This window comes from Alligator mississippiensis, chromosome 5 (assembly GCF_030867095.1).
Source record: "Alligator mississippiensis isolate rAllMis1 chromosome 5, rAllMis1, whole genome shotgun sequence".
Taxonomy (NCBI): Eukaryota; Metazoa; Chordata; order Crocodylia; family Alligatoridae; genus Alligator; species Alligator mississippiensis.
Window position 1 is genome coordinate 76370831 of NC_081828.1, and position 12697 is coordinate 76383527.

The window sequence follows — 12697 nt, forward strand, 5'->3', positions numbered from 1 at the left end:
CAGGCACTTTGTGAATGTAAATACACTTGCCCTTTCAGCATGGTCTCCACAAATTGTAGCCATCCTACTATTTACCTTTACATTTCAGGTTGAGTTACACCTGTTTTTCACTCTCCAGTGTAATTTCTCTAATAGTTTAAAATTCTTTGTAGGTGTTAGGCCCCATATACCGATGCTGTAGACCTTGTGCTGGAAATAAGGTGGCAAGGGGAGGGTTTTATGACAGGGAGGATGGAGTAATAAAATCATAGGAACTGGAACAAACACAAGGCCCATATACTTCAGATTCTTGTCTGGCAGTGACTAGCACCAGCTGTTTCAGAGGATGATGCAAGATCCCTGCAAGTAGTTGGTGTGATTCTCTCTGCATCCTCTCCTCACTATGGCTCAGTTTGATCTGTAGTAGATAGACTGGTTAAACCTGAAGCATGAATTTTAAATCCCTTTCTAAACTTAGTTGGCATTAGTAAATAAAACTGGATATAAAGATACCCATATAAATATTCCATTATTGTTTGGATGTCTCTAAGAAAAGGGAGGAAACTGGATCCAGCAAACTATAGGCCCATCAGCCTGACCTCTATCCTGGGGAAGGTCTTAGAAAAGTTTATTAAAGAGGCCATCCTTAATGGACTGGCCGACGCCAACATCCTGAGGGATAGCCAGCACAGGTTTGTTGCGGGTAGGTCTTGCTTGACCAATCTCATTTCCTTCTACGACCAGGTGACCTATCACCTGGACAAGGGAGAAGAGATTGATGTCATATATCTTGACTTCAAAAAAAGCATTCGATCTGGTTTCCCATGATCACCTCTTGAAGAAACTAGCCAATTGTCGCCTTGGGTCCTCCACGATCCACTGGCTGGAAAATTGGTTCCAGAGTTGGACCCAGAGGGTAGTAATTGATAGAAGTCACTCATCATGGTGTCCTGTGACCACTGGGGTCCCCCAAGGCTCTGTCCTTGGACCCATACTGTTCAACATCTTCATTAATGATGTGAACACTGGAGTCAGAAGCGGACTGGCCAAGTTTGCTGATGACTCCAAACTTTGGGGCAAAGCATCCACACCTGAGGACAGAAGGGCGATCCAGGCTGACCTGGACATGCTCAGCAAATGGGCAGACGAGAACCTGATGGTGTTTAACACTGAAAAATGCAAGGTTCTCCACCTTCCGAGGAAAAACCTGCAGCATCCTTATCGACTTGACAGTGCTATATTGGCTAGCACTAGGGAAGAAAGAGACTTGGGGGTCATCATTAACCACAAGATGAACATGAGCTTTCAATGCGATGCTGCGGCTAGTAAAGCGACCAAAATGCTGGCTTGCATCCATAGATGCTTCTCAAGCAAATCGCAGGATGTCATTCTCCCATTGTACTCGGCCTTGGTGAGGCTGCAGCTGGAGTACTGAGTCCAGTTTTGGGCCCCACAAGTCAAAAAGGATGTGGAGAAGCTTGAGAGAGTCCAGAGAAGAGCCACACGTATGATCAGAGGTCAGGAAAACAGACCTTAGGACGACAGGCTGAGAGCTATGGGGCTCTTTAGCCTGGAAAAGCGCAGGCTCAGGGGTGATCTGATGGCCACCTATAAGTTTATCGGGTGACCACCAGTATCTAGGGGAACGTTTGTTCACCAGAGCACCCCAAGGGATGACGAGGCCAAACGGTTATAAACTACTGCAAGACCATTTCAGGCTGGACATGAGGAAGAATTTCTTTACTGTCCGAGCCCCTAAGTTCTGGAATAGCCTGCCATCGGAGGTGGTTGAAGCACCTACATTGAATACCTTCAAGAGAAAATTGGATGCTTATCTTGCTGGGATCCTATGACCCCAGCTGACTTCCTGCCCTTCTGGCATGGGGCTGGACTTGATGATCTTCCAAGGTCCCTTCCAGCCCTAATGTCTATGAAATCTAGGAAATCTTTAAGTTTGTTTTCAGTGATTCCCTGTGGCAATGAGTTCTACAGCTTAATTTCTGTGCAAGGGAGGAGAGGAGTGGGGGAATATTTATTAGTTTTCAATTTGCTATTTGTACTATGAACTAGGAGAAGCAAAGACTTCCTGATCTGCCTTCTTTAGTTCTTTTATTTTGTGGCCTCTTAACTATCTTTTCTAAAGAAAAAATGTCAGTCTTTTCAGTCTCTTTTCACAGGAGAGTCTTTACAGGCCTTGTGTTGTTCTCATTACCCTCACCTGCACCTCAAGTAGTTGAGATGAGGTGACCCAGTTAACATTTACTGGATCCAAATCAGACTGCACCTTTGCTCCCAGTGTAACCAAGTGGCCCAATGTACATCTCAACTGCTCCTGCTAGGTACCTTTTCACCACCATCACATCCTAGCTTCTGCCCCTTCTCCTTACCCAGAGACAGAAAACAAAGACACGCAAGGAGATTCATAAAAGTGTCATTACAGCACTTGGCGGGGAGAGGCAGCATTGCAGAGAGGGAAAAACAAAAATGACAAGTGTGCATGACAAAGAGCGGCTAATTAAGGGACATCATAAAGCAGGTTAGATAATGTCAAATGACTTGGTAGTGAATTAACTAACTGATAATAAGAACTATTCAGTTGAGTCAAGTGAACAGTAATTCAAATAAAATATCAGAAAATCTGCAGATGAGGTAGGTCCGTTATTAAAAATTAAGGCCCTGATCTTGCATGCAGGGGAGCTTCTTGCATGATCAAGGTTATGTGATCAGACTCTCAGACAAAGAAATGAGTTGGTGGTTGTACTGATGGACAGCTGAGCAGCTGGGCAGCATGGACAAAACATTAGAGAGATAGGGCAGGGGAAAAATAATAATAATAATAAACCATTAACATGACAGTGAACAGGTCAGGAGTAGAAAACCAATGGAGGCAATGTATAAATACAAAAGATTATCTACATGGGGAACATAAATGCATAGTTCAAGATCAGGAGTCAGCAGGAAGAGCCACTCTGGAGAGTGGAAAAGAGAGAGTCAATGTGGCAAACTGTGACTATGGTTACACAGGCAACAGCTGAGAAGTGATGTCAAAGGGCTGTGAAAGTGATGGCTAGAGCTGTGAAGATGAAGACTCTGCTGGATCACTGAGGCAGAGCCAGTTGGTGGCAGGACAGGGACCTAGATGTGGCCAAGGATGTTCCCTTTGAGCTATGGTCCCTGGAGCCTCTGTGGGCTGTCTCTTAGGGCGTGACCTTAGCAGTAAGTTTTGAGGATTTCTTTTACACTTTCTCCCCTTGGTACTGGTAAGTCCTGAAACATCCCAGTCTGTGGAAGGAATCTTTCTCCCTGGCTTTGTGGTATTGCCTGTAGCGCAAGCACTCTCAGGCTTATGGCAAACACATGGTCAAAGAAATGTTCCATATTCAGAAGCAGTAGAAATGCAGGGAGCCCTAGTCTCGAGCATTGCCAGAGAGGGCTGCAGGGAACCAGAGCAAGTAGATTGAAGTTCATGTGGCTGCAAAGGAGAGAGAGGCTGCCGCATCATTAATTAAAGCAGGTAAGGGACCAGTTAGAGGTGGAGTTTCAGGTACTAGGACTCCTTAGAAGAATGAGATGAAGAAGCCTCTCTTTGTTCTCTTGAGGTTGGATCCCCAACAGAGTTTGTGAGGAAACCACATAACTGGACTCGGGTACACGGGGGGTGCTGATTTACCTCAGGCACTCTGCTTCCAATGGTTATATACATACAACCAGGGCCGGGGTGTGGTTGGGAGGGTCTCACTTGTTTCTGGCTGCAGCCCTGGCATGGATTCTCAAGTGCCGGGCAAGAGATGACTTGTTGCTAAAGCCCTTCCCACACTCTGGGCAGGGGAAGGGCCGCTCCCCGGTGTGGGAGCGCTCATGCACAGTGAGATCGGCCAGGTACTTGAAGCTCTTCCCACAGGCAGTGCAAGGATATGGGCGCTCCTCTGTGTGGGATCGTTGGTGCATGGTCAGGTTGGATTGCTGGCTGAAGCGCTTCCCACAAGCAGCGCATGGATAGGGCCGTTCACCTGTGTGGGAGCGCTGGTGCTTGTTGAGATCTGAGGGGTTTGTGAAGGTTTTCCCGCACTCCCTGCAGGAGTAGGGTCTCTCCCCCGTGTGGAGTCGTTGATGCGTGGTCAGTGTTGAGAGGTGGCCAAACCTTTTACCACACTCACTGCAGGAGTAGGGTTTCACACCAGTGTGGGTCCGCTGGTGTGTCTTGAGGTGCGTGAGCCTGTTGAAGCTCTTACCACATTCAACACATGGGTAGGGTCTGTCCTTCTCATGGAGTCTGCCATGAGTCACAAGTTCCTGCTTCTCCCAGAACCTTTCCCCACAGTCCCTGCATCTGTGTGGTTTCTCTGTCCTGTGAACACCACCGTCATGGCTTTTAAGGTCCCTTACAGTCCCTGGTGTTTCTTGAGCTGGGAGCTGTGGAAATGCCCTTGGGAGATCTTCATTCTTTGCTGGAAATCCCTTCTGTCTCTTGTGTTCTTCTCCTGGTTCAGGTCTTGGGACAACATTCTCTCCCATTCCACCATGTATTGTTCTGGGAAGATCCAGGTTTTCTTGCCTTTGCCAACTGGCCTGCTCTTCAGCACTGCTCAGGATCCCAGAACCTGCTGGTTGGGAGGGGGAAAAAGTCTGTTTCATATGTTGTTGCAAAAGGAAATTGCTCATATCTTGGCAGTGAGGTCTGTCCTATGCAACTTTACAGGCTCTCCATCAGGGATACCCCTGGAAGAAGTCTCATACAGGCAAAATTAGGGAACGGGGGTGTCACTAGAGACTTATTTTTTTTCTCCTTTCAAGTCTCCAGTTTTCTTTTCTGAAGACTCTGCTAACCAAACTCTTTGCTACCTTGTTCAGTCCCTCAGAACTGCTGTCTGCTGTTTTAGTAGGTGTCAACTATGTACCCTCTGTTTTCTACTCAAATATATGTAAGGTATTAACAGTGTATGAGCTCTTCTCCTGAATTATGCCAGGGGAGTCGGATATTTTTCTCTAATTTATGCTGCAGCAAGATGAGGCTGTGGGGACCCTTCTATTCAACATTAGTTCTGCCCACAGATGGTGTATTCAACCTGGGATGTCCTAACCATCACTACGACATCTCTACAATGCTAGATCTCATTCTCCAGGCAGAACTGATGTATAAGTATAGCTTACGTCAGTGCCTACAGCACATGCTCAGTCCCACAATGCAATATTGAAATCACATAGAGAATGGATTCTAACTGCCATGTTCCTATTACCAAGACAACCTAAAATCTGAAGGAGGATACTGAGGTAAGATGATCATATTTCCCTGGTTTCATAATGGGACACTGCTCCTTCCCATAACTGTCCAGGAAGCTCAGCTGTCTTCAAGCTCATCTCAACTGAGTATTTGTGCATAGGAGAATCACTTGTTTTCACCAGGACAGCCTCATTTTAAACTACTGTCCCAGGCAACCTGCTAAAAACCAGACAAAAGTCTAAGACTGGTGTTTATAATGGAACTGTTCTAGAAAAAACAGGACACGTGGTCACCCTACACTGAAGGTCTGTAGACATGATGTGAAAATGGTGGGCAAGGACATGGTGCTAGCCATGAGAGGTACAGCCAAGCAGACCAAACTCACCCCTCATGGCTCAGGTCCTGGAACCTGCCACATCTGAGAGGTGATTGACTGACTAGGCTAAAAAAATAAAGGACATCCTGACTTTGGATGCTGAGAGAGTTGTCAGCATTAGGTCAGGTCCTGATTGGTGTCCCTTGGAGAGTGTCTGTGAGATGTAGGGCTAAGTCAAAGGTGCGAGGACGCAGTGGAAATCCTTCATCACACCTAAGGGAGATCTGCACATGCTGAGACTGGGAAAGAGGCATTTAGCTCAACTCGTGAGAAGTAGTGAGGCTGGTAGAGAAGCACTAGAATAGCCACACAGCTCTGTGTGTCCTAGTAGGGGCAAGAATGTAAGGCCATCTGGAACAAAAACAGCATTTTAGTCATTTGGCCGTACCCAGGTTGCTTCCCTGGACATATGAGAATGAAAATGATTGTCCTACATCTGACAGACACCTGCTTGAGAAGTGTTGGGAACGTCACAGTTATGTGGTACCTTTCATAACTAAAACCTCTCTTGGGTGGGACTTAACAGCTACACTAGATCTGGCAGGAACATCTAAACACGTCTGCTAAGAAAAATACGGAAGGAGTCCAGAACGTTATAATCACTGTACTCAGAAGTGGCAGCTCCTTGCAAAGCACTTAGTGCTGTGGTGGCTGCCTGTGGATACCAGGTTGTGGAGGTAGATTGTATAACTGTGTTAAAAAAGGGACTAAAATTAATGGGGGACAGGTCCATCAGGTGTTATTAACTAAAACAATCAGGGATGTGTCCTTTGACATTCCTAAACCAATGGTGGCTGATGACAGGGGATCAGTTGTTTGAGATGCGTCTTAATCATATATTCTCTGTCTAAAACATCTAATTTTTACCATTGTTGGAGATGAAGTACTGGGCTAGATGGCACATTGTTCTAACCCAGTAAGGCACTTTTTGTGTTCTTAGGTAAATTGCTATTTGATAGAAGAGACCTGTTTGAGGGTCTGTGGAAGAAAGGCTTGGTGATGCATGAAATATTTGTGCCAGAGAGAATCAAAGACCAACTTGTTGCAGGAACCTGCTGAAGGATCAAGAAGATGGAAACTCCACAAAGGATGGCTCAGTGGGAAGATGTGCAGCTGGAGCAGGGGCTGATACAAAGAGCAAAGGAAAAGGGAAACTTCTCCTTAATCTTATGTGCTGTAGGTGAAACAGCAGCAGGAACTATAGGCAGAGCTGGGAAAGTTACCAGGTATATTACAAGCCAACTTAGAAATAACTAAGTTGGGCAGGACTTTGCTGCAAATGTGAACATGCCCACCGTATAGCATGTTCAAAGAGTCCCTGAGCAGCGTAAACCCAGGGGCTAAACACACTTCAGCCCTCACTACTCTACAGTTCCCATTACTGCCACCCCCAGAGGGGCTGCTCCAAAGCTGAACTGCAGCTGTGGGGATGTTCTATTTAGTCCCAGGCCTGGTACATGTTTCCCTTGGGTCTCCTTGATAATGTTTCAGGAGTTTCCGCTGTCTCTGGCTATTTCTTCTGATGATTCTTCTCCTTATTCTTACTTACCATTTGCTGGAAGTGGAAAAAGACCTCCTGCTTCTGTGCTGAGGAGACATGTCAGGGTCAGATTCCCTTGAACTCCCCTCCAAAGAATGAAGAAAATTATATTCGTACCCAAACCACCCATGAAAGGGTTTGGGTTTAATTTGGTGTTCCCCACTACAACTACCAATTAAAGGATGGAGGGGGGAAGTGGCCCGGATATAGAGAAGCCCAAGGGTCCTGAGGCACAGTACTGAGCAGGAAATGCAAAACAGGTAAAAAGAAGGGGCCACTGGACTGGAGCTGAGAATACAGTCCACAGTCCTCCTTTTGTAGATCAATAATGTACGTATGAGATACCAGCCTCCAAGTAGGCTTGTGTGCTGAGACCTCAGTTCTACCCGTGAGCTTTCCAATCAGACACATCCTCCAGTGCAGTCTCCTAAGGCTCCTCTGAGACCTGTAAGAGCCAACTCCTTGTGATTGGCCTCCCCATTTCTTGGGCATATTTCCTGCTGTCTTCTAACTATGGAATGGTAGCTCCATTTCTCACAGAAAATCCTTTTAGCCATCCAGTTCCCTCTGTTCTCACCTGCATATTCAGCTTTGGGAACAGTCTCCTTCCTAGCCCTGCTGAGCCCTCCACACTCTTTTCAGTGAGATAAGCAGCCCCTTAGCCCCACTGTTGGCTTATTACCAGTTTCCTGTAGAGTTTGGGTCTCATCTGCTGGAGCACAGGACAACCTGTACTTGCTTTGTCCTTCCTCATCCTGAGATTCACCTTCAGGAGTGAACTGGGGACTCTGAGATTCCCATAATGCTTCAGGGGTCTCCATCTCCTCTGGAGTCACTTCCTCAACCTTCACACGCACAGTGACCTGAGGAAAAAAACCAAAACAAGTAGTTCCCTGTTGAGCCAAATCCTCAGAATCATGAAGGAGAGCCATATCTAATAGATCTATATTAGCAGGGAGCTCTACCTTCATGCTCAGTAGGGCTTGAAAGCACAGGACACAGATGAGTGGGCTCATTCCTGAAGCTATTTTTCTCTCTGATAAGCCAAAGAGTTCAACCCCAAGAACTGCGGCCTGCCCCTGTCATTGAGGGTCAATGTTGTAGTCAACATCCATGGCATCTTTCAAAAATGCTACAGATATGAATCTTCCTACTACCTTTGAACCTAGTGGACTCATGGGGTCACAAGACCCACCAATATCCATAGGAATCAGCAGTTCCCACACAGGCCTTCAGGAAATCTCAGCAATAGAAAATCTTTCTTAAGACACTGTGTGTATTGCCAACAATTACCAATGTCATTGTGAATGAGATGGGGAGAGATTGTGCTAACTCAGCACTTCATCTTCCGGGGATATAATAAAGGCAAAAGTTTTAGGAGCTCTGACACCTCTACTTCTCCACAAACTCCAGTAACTGATTGATGATAGCCTCTTTTGAGAATGGTCACTAATTTGCACGTGGGCTTTCATTAGCATACAGCAACATGGACCTAGCAGGCATGTCTGTTAAATTCTGAGCATCCACTGAAAATTCTTGGGCACAGTTAATATCTGCTTTGAAAAATCCCTGGGCACAAAACGTAGGCTGAGCCTTTATTGTGGAACAAAGATGGGTATTTGTCCCTGGGCAAGATTAGGTCATTTGCTGTGATTAGAAACTACCCCTTCTCTGTCTCTCATTTCAGGTCTGTGGCATGAATCACAGAATAGGAAAACTTTTGTAAGAGCATATTTAAAACCAGTTACCAATTTTGCTATCAACATATTCACAAGGGTTCTTTATCAGTCTAGATACTAGTAAGTCATCAAACTGTCCTCATCTTCCCCACATGCGCAAGCGAGTTGCCAAATGGTTCTGAGTGACCTTTCATACAGAGAAGGCAGTGACATTTTTCAGCAATAAGAACAGCAGTGCCTGCAGGGCACAGCTCACAGAGCAGTGCACTGAGGAAATCCCAATGGTTGGGCAACCAGAAGAGCTCCACACACCCAGAGCACTTGAACTGCCATCTCTGAAAGCAGGTTTGCACAGAGCCAGGCTCTCTCTGTCTTTATAGCATCCTCTGTGCTCACCCAGAACCTAAACATAGTGGGTCAAATTCCTTACAGAGCCTAAAAGGGCAGTCCTCTTGAACATCCCTCTGCATATGCTCTCACCTGCTGCTCCCACATCCCAACCTCTCGCTGTCCCAGCTGGAAATTCTCGGCCAGGGACACTGCCTGTGCGCAGGTCTCTGGGTGACGCACCCAGATCCAGCTCTGGATTTCCTCTGGTAGGATGGTCAGAAATTGTTCCAAGATCAGCAGCTCCATGATCTGCTCCTTGGTGCGGATCTCTGGCTTCAGCCACCGATGGGAGAGCTCCCGCAGGTGGCAGTAAACTTCTCGGGGCCCTTTGGCATCTTGGTAGCGGAACTGCCGGAAGCGCAAACGTTGCATCTCTGTGCTGATGTTGCACCCTCGCAGGATGGCTGCCCTCACCTTGCCATAATCTCGAGCATCTCTGGCATTCAGACTGCTCACGGCCTGTTGGGCTTTTCCTGTGAGAGCTGGCATGAGTCGGGCTACCCACTCTCTTCTGGGCCACTTGTAGGCTTCAGCCACTTGCTCAAAGGAGGCCAGATAAACCTCGATGTCATCCTCAGGTGCAAGCTCTGGCAGTAGTGGATTTGCCCCAGCAGGATCTGGAGTAGCAGGAGTTCGTAGCACCTTCTGGGCTCCCAAATGCTGGGACACCCCTTCCTGTTGCAGTTCAGTCCTGACCTGGTGGAGTCTTGTCCGGGACCACTGGGGAGTGAGTGAGATGGATGCTGCTACAACAGGATCTTTGGCTGCTTGTTCCAATTCCTTCCCTGGTTCTAGTTCAGCTGAATCCGTTATTTCCATTTCCTCTTGTGTTGGCAGCACCTGCTAAAATAAAGCCTGGGTCTGGCCACTGAGGGCTTGCTGGCCTCCAGGCTCTGCAGCTGTCCTCGGCTGTGGGGGCTGCCCTTATCCTATACAGTGCTCTATATAGTACTCTAGTTCTCCAACCTGCATCTGTCCGTCATTCCTCCTGGAAACGTCCAGCCTCCTGGGATCTGCAGCGAAACACTGAATCCAATTATACTGCATAATGAGAGAGAAGACAACAACTAGGCAGTAGAAGAGAGACCCAGCCCAGATTCATCCAGACATCTGACCTGTAACCTCTGCTTCCTGCCTCGTCAGCACCGCTTCCCTGACCCCCTGTGAATTGCTTCCCTCTCTCCCTCTCCCGCATTCCTTTCCCATCCAGCCCAAAGGCCTTCCCTGACCTTTAACCCTAGCCCCCCAACTCCGCTCCCACGTACAGCCCTCCCATCACCAACTCACCCGTGCCTACCCCTATTTTTCTCAGGGGCGGGGGGCTGGGAATAGGTGGGCTTGGAAAGTCTCCCCAACACAAAGAAATGCAGCCGCTTCCTTCCCAGAGAGACAGGAACTCCCCCCTGGCGACTGCATGGTTAATCTCCCTTCTGCTCGGCAAGGACTGGTCCTCATCCCTGTCAGTCAGCTGGAGAGGCCGTTTTAACCCTTCCTGAAGCAACCCCAGCCTCCCAGGCCAGCCTCATGAGCTGAGCAAGTGCTTGCCTGAGTTGGGGGCATGTGAAGGGTTAACTCGTCCCGCCTTCTACACCTCCCCCAGTCAGCATGGGGAATCCAGCCAGGATAACATGGGTGGTGCTTGCTCTGGCTAATCCTGTTCTCAGTACAAGCTTTCTTAGCAAGCAGGGTTCAGCCGGGTGCCCAGACACTGAGATTTTCACCTTTTCCCCTTGCTTCATGCCTTTTTTTTTTTTTTTTCAAATGCTGCTGTTCATGCACAGCAGCTCCCTGCCCCCACCCTTCTGAAGTCAGGCAAAGACTTCAGCACAGTCACCACACCATCCCTTAAAGAGATAGAAAGGCATCTGAAACAGGCACCAGGGAGGGGGGTGGTCTGTCTTTTAAAATGTGTTATGAAAGAGTGTTTCCTTGTTCTGGTTTTGTTCCTGCAGACAAAACTGTCCTCCAGGAACACTTACCAAGCAGGATTTTTGGCCCTACTCTATTTAACATGCCTATCAGCAACATGGAAGAAGGTATAAAAAATACTTCCCGCCTCTTTTGCAGGTATGAGATGGGGGAATGAGAAATAATACAGAGGGCAGGTCACTGACAGCTTGAAAACCTGGGCCTACACAAATGCATAATCTGCATTTCAGATAGCTCCAGCCTAAAGTCTCATCTGTCTGAATAGTGATGATCACAGGCTACATTGGCAGAAGCAAGGTTCACTCCCTTTGAGCAACAGCTCTCTGCCACTGCATGACTTAGGCCTATTTGCTGTTTTAAAGGATCTTGGGCCAGTGGTCCCAGGTAAAACCAAAAGCCTCCCTGAAAAAGGGAGGCTACTGGGAAAGTGGCAACTGATTTCTGGGGACAAATGATGACAAAACAGGGATGAGAGTGGAGGTCAAAGGTTCAGAACAAGTGTGGGGGGGGAGGCGGGCAGTGAGCAGAGCACACTGGACAGTGCCCACTGGCCCTGAGACTATTCCAAGGAGCTAGTGGATGCTGCCCAGTGAAACTCTGCCCAGGGGCATGAGCAGATGAGGGACAGGAAAGCAGCCCCACAGTTCTAGGGAGGCCTCGTGGCCAGAGCCTCCTTCCTGTTGAGAGAGACTGCTAGCTTGGCTAGGGCCAGGAGGAGGTTGACCCTGAGTTCCTGGGACTTGGTGGGGCCATGGATTGAGAGTGCACAAATAAAAAAATATGGGGAGAAGTACAGCCAGAACATCAGCAAGAGGTTCTGGAGGAGGTGGTGAAGGGGCTGCCTGGTGCACTCCAGAATGGACAGGTGTCACGATGTCTCTGAACTGCATCAGATACACGCCTGCATTGATGGCTCTGTGTAGGAGCCACCAGCTGACATCCTGGCTCATAGGATCAAGGTGGAATATATGCTCATCCACCAGGGACCCTCGTCCACTCTGATTGTGTCCTGCCACTTGGTGACTGGGTGGGACATGAGGAGAGGATGGTAGATTGTGTGGACCTTGAGCGTATAGAGCAGGCGGCGATAGACTGTTAAGAAGCAGACTGGCTCAGTGTCTCCCAAATTGCTGAGATGCTGTCATGGGGAGCCCCACAACAGTCTCTGGGGGGACTGAGGAATACCAGGGGATGGAGATTGCCCTCACACAGGACCTAGTCAATATAGGCGAGGGCAGTGTCTGACAGAGCAGCCTTGACCTCCTGGAGTAGGTAGCAGGGTGCACACAGTGTAGGAAGCTCCATGTGCCAGACCAGCACAGCAGGATCTGTCCACCCCTGCTTGGCATAGTCCAGGAGGTCACAAATATGAGTGATGTTGGCCAGGACCATCCTTTGGTACACCCAGGGTACTACTGTTGCTGGTACCACCAGCTGTGGCTTGTTTAGCAAGGTGGTTGGCAAGGAGGTGAAGACTAGCTTCTAAGCCCTGAGGAAGTCCTATTAGAAATCTGGCAGTTCCTCCAGGCTTTGCTTCTTGCAGGTACAAGAGCTGCTGGTCATACCAGAACCCTTGGAGGCAG

General features: G+C 48.1%; 1 protein-coding gene across 7 annotated transcripts; it reads right to left on the bottom strand.

Annotated features, from left to right (window-relative positions):
• Positions 1–2394: 2394 nt before the first annotated feature.
• Positions 2395–10678, bottom strand: LOC102574317 (zinc finger protein 391). Of its 7 annotated transcripts, none has more exons than XM_059728504.1 (4): positions 10473–10678; positions 9276–10198; positions 7883–7979; positions 2395–4580 (listed from the first exon to the last, which is right to left on the bottom strand). In XM_059728504.1, exons 2-4 carry the CDS (start codon positions 10002–10004, stop codon positions 3715–3717), a joined length of 1692 nt encoding a protein of 563 aa, XP_059584487.1. In that variant the 5' UTR covers positions 10005–10198; positions 10473–10678; the 3' UTR covers positions 2395–3714. The 7 variants fall into 7 exon arrangements, with proteins under 7 accessions (XP_059584487.1, XP_059584486.1, XP_059584485.1 ...); XM_059728503.1 differs by having other exon boundaries at positions 2395–4583; XM_059728502.1 differs by having other exon boundaries at positions 7799–7979.
• Between the last annotated feature and the right edge of the window lie 2019 nt (positions 10679–12697).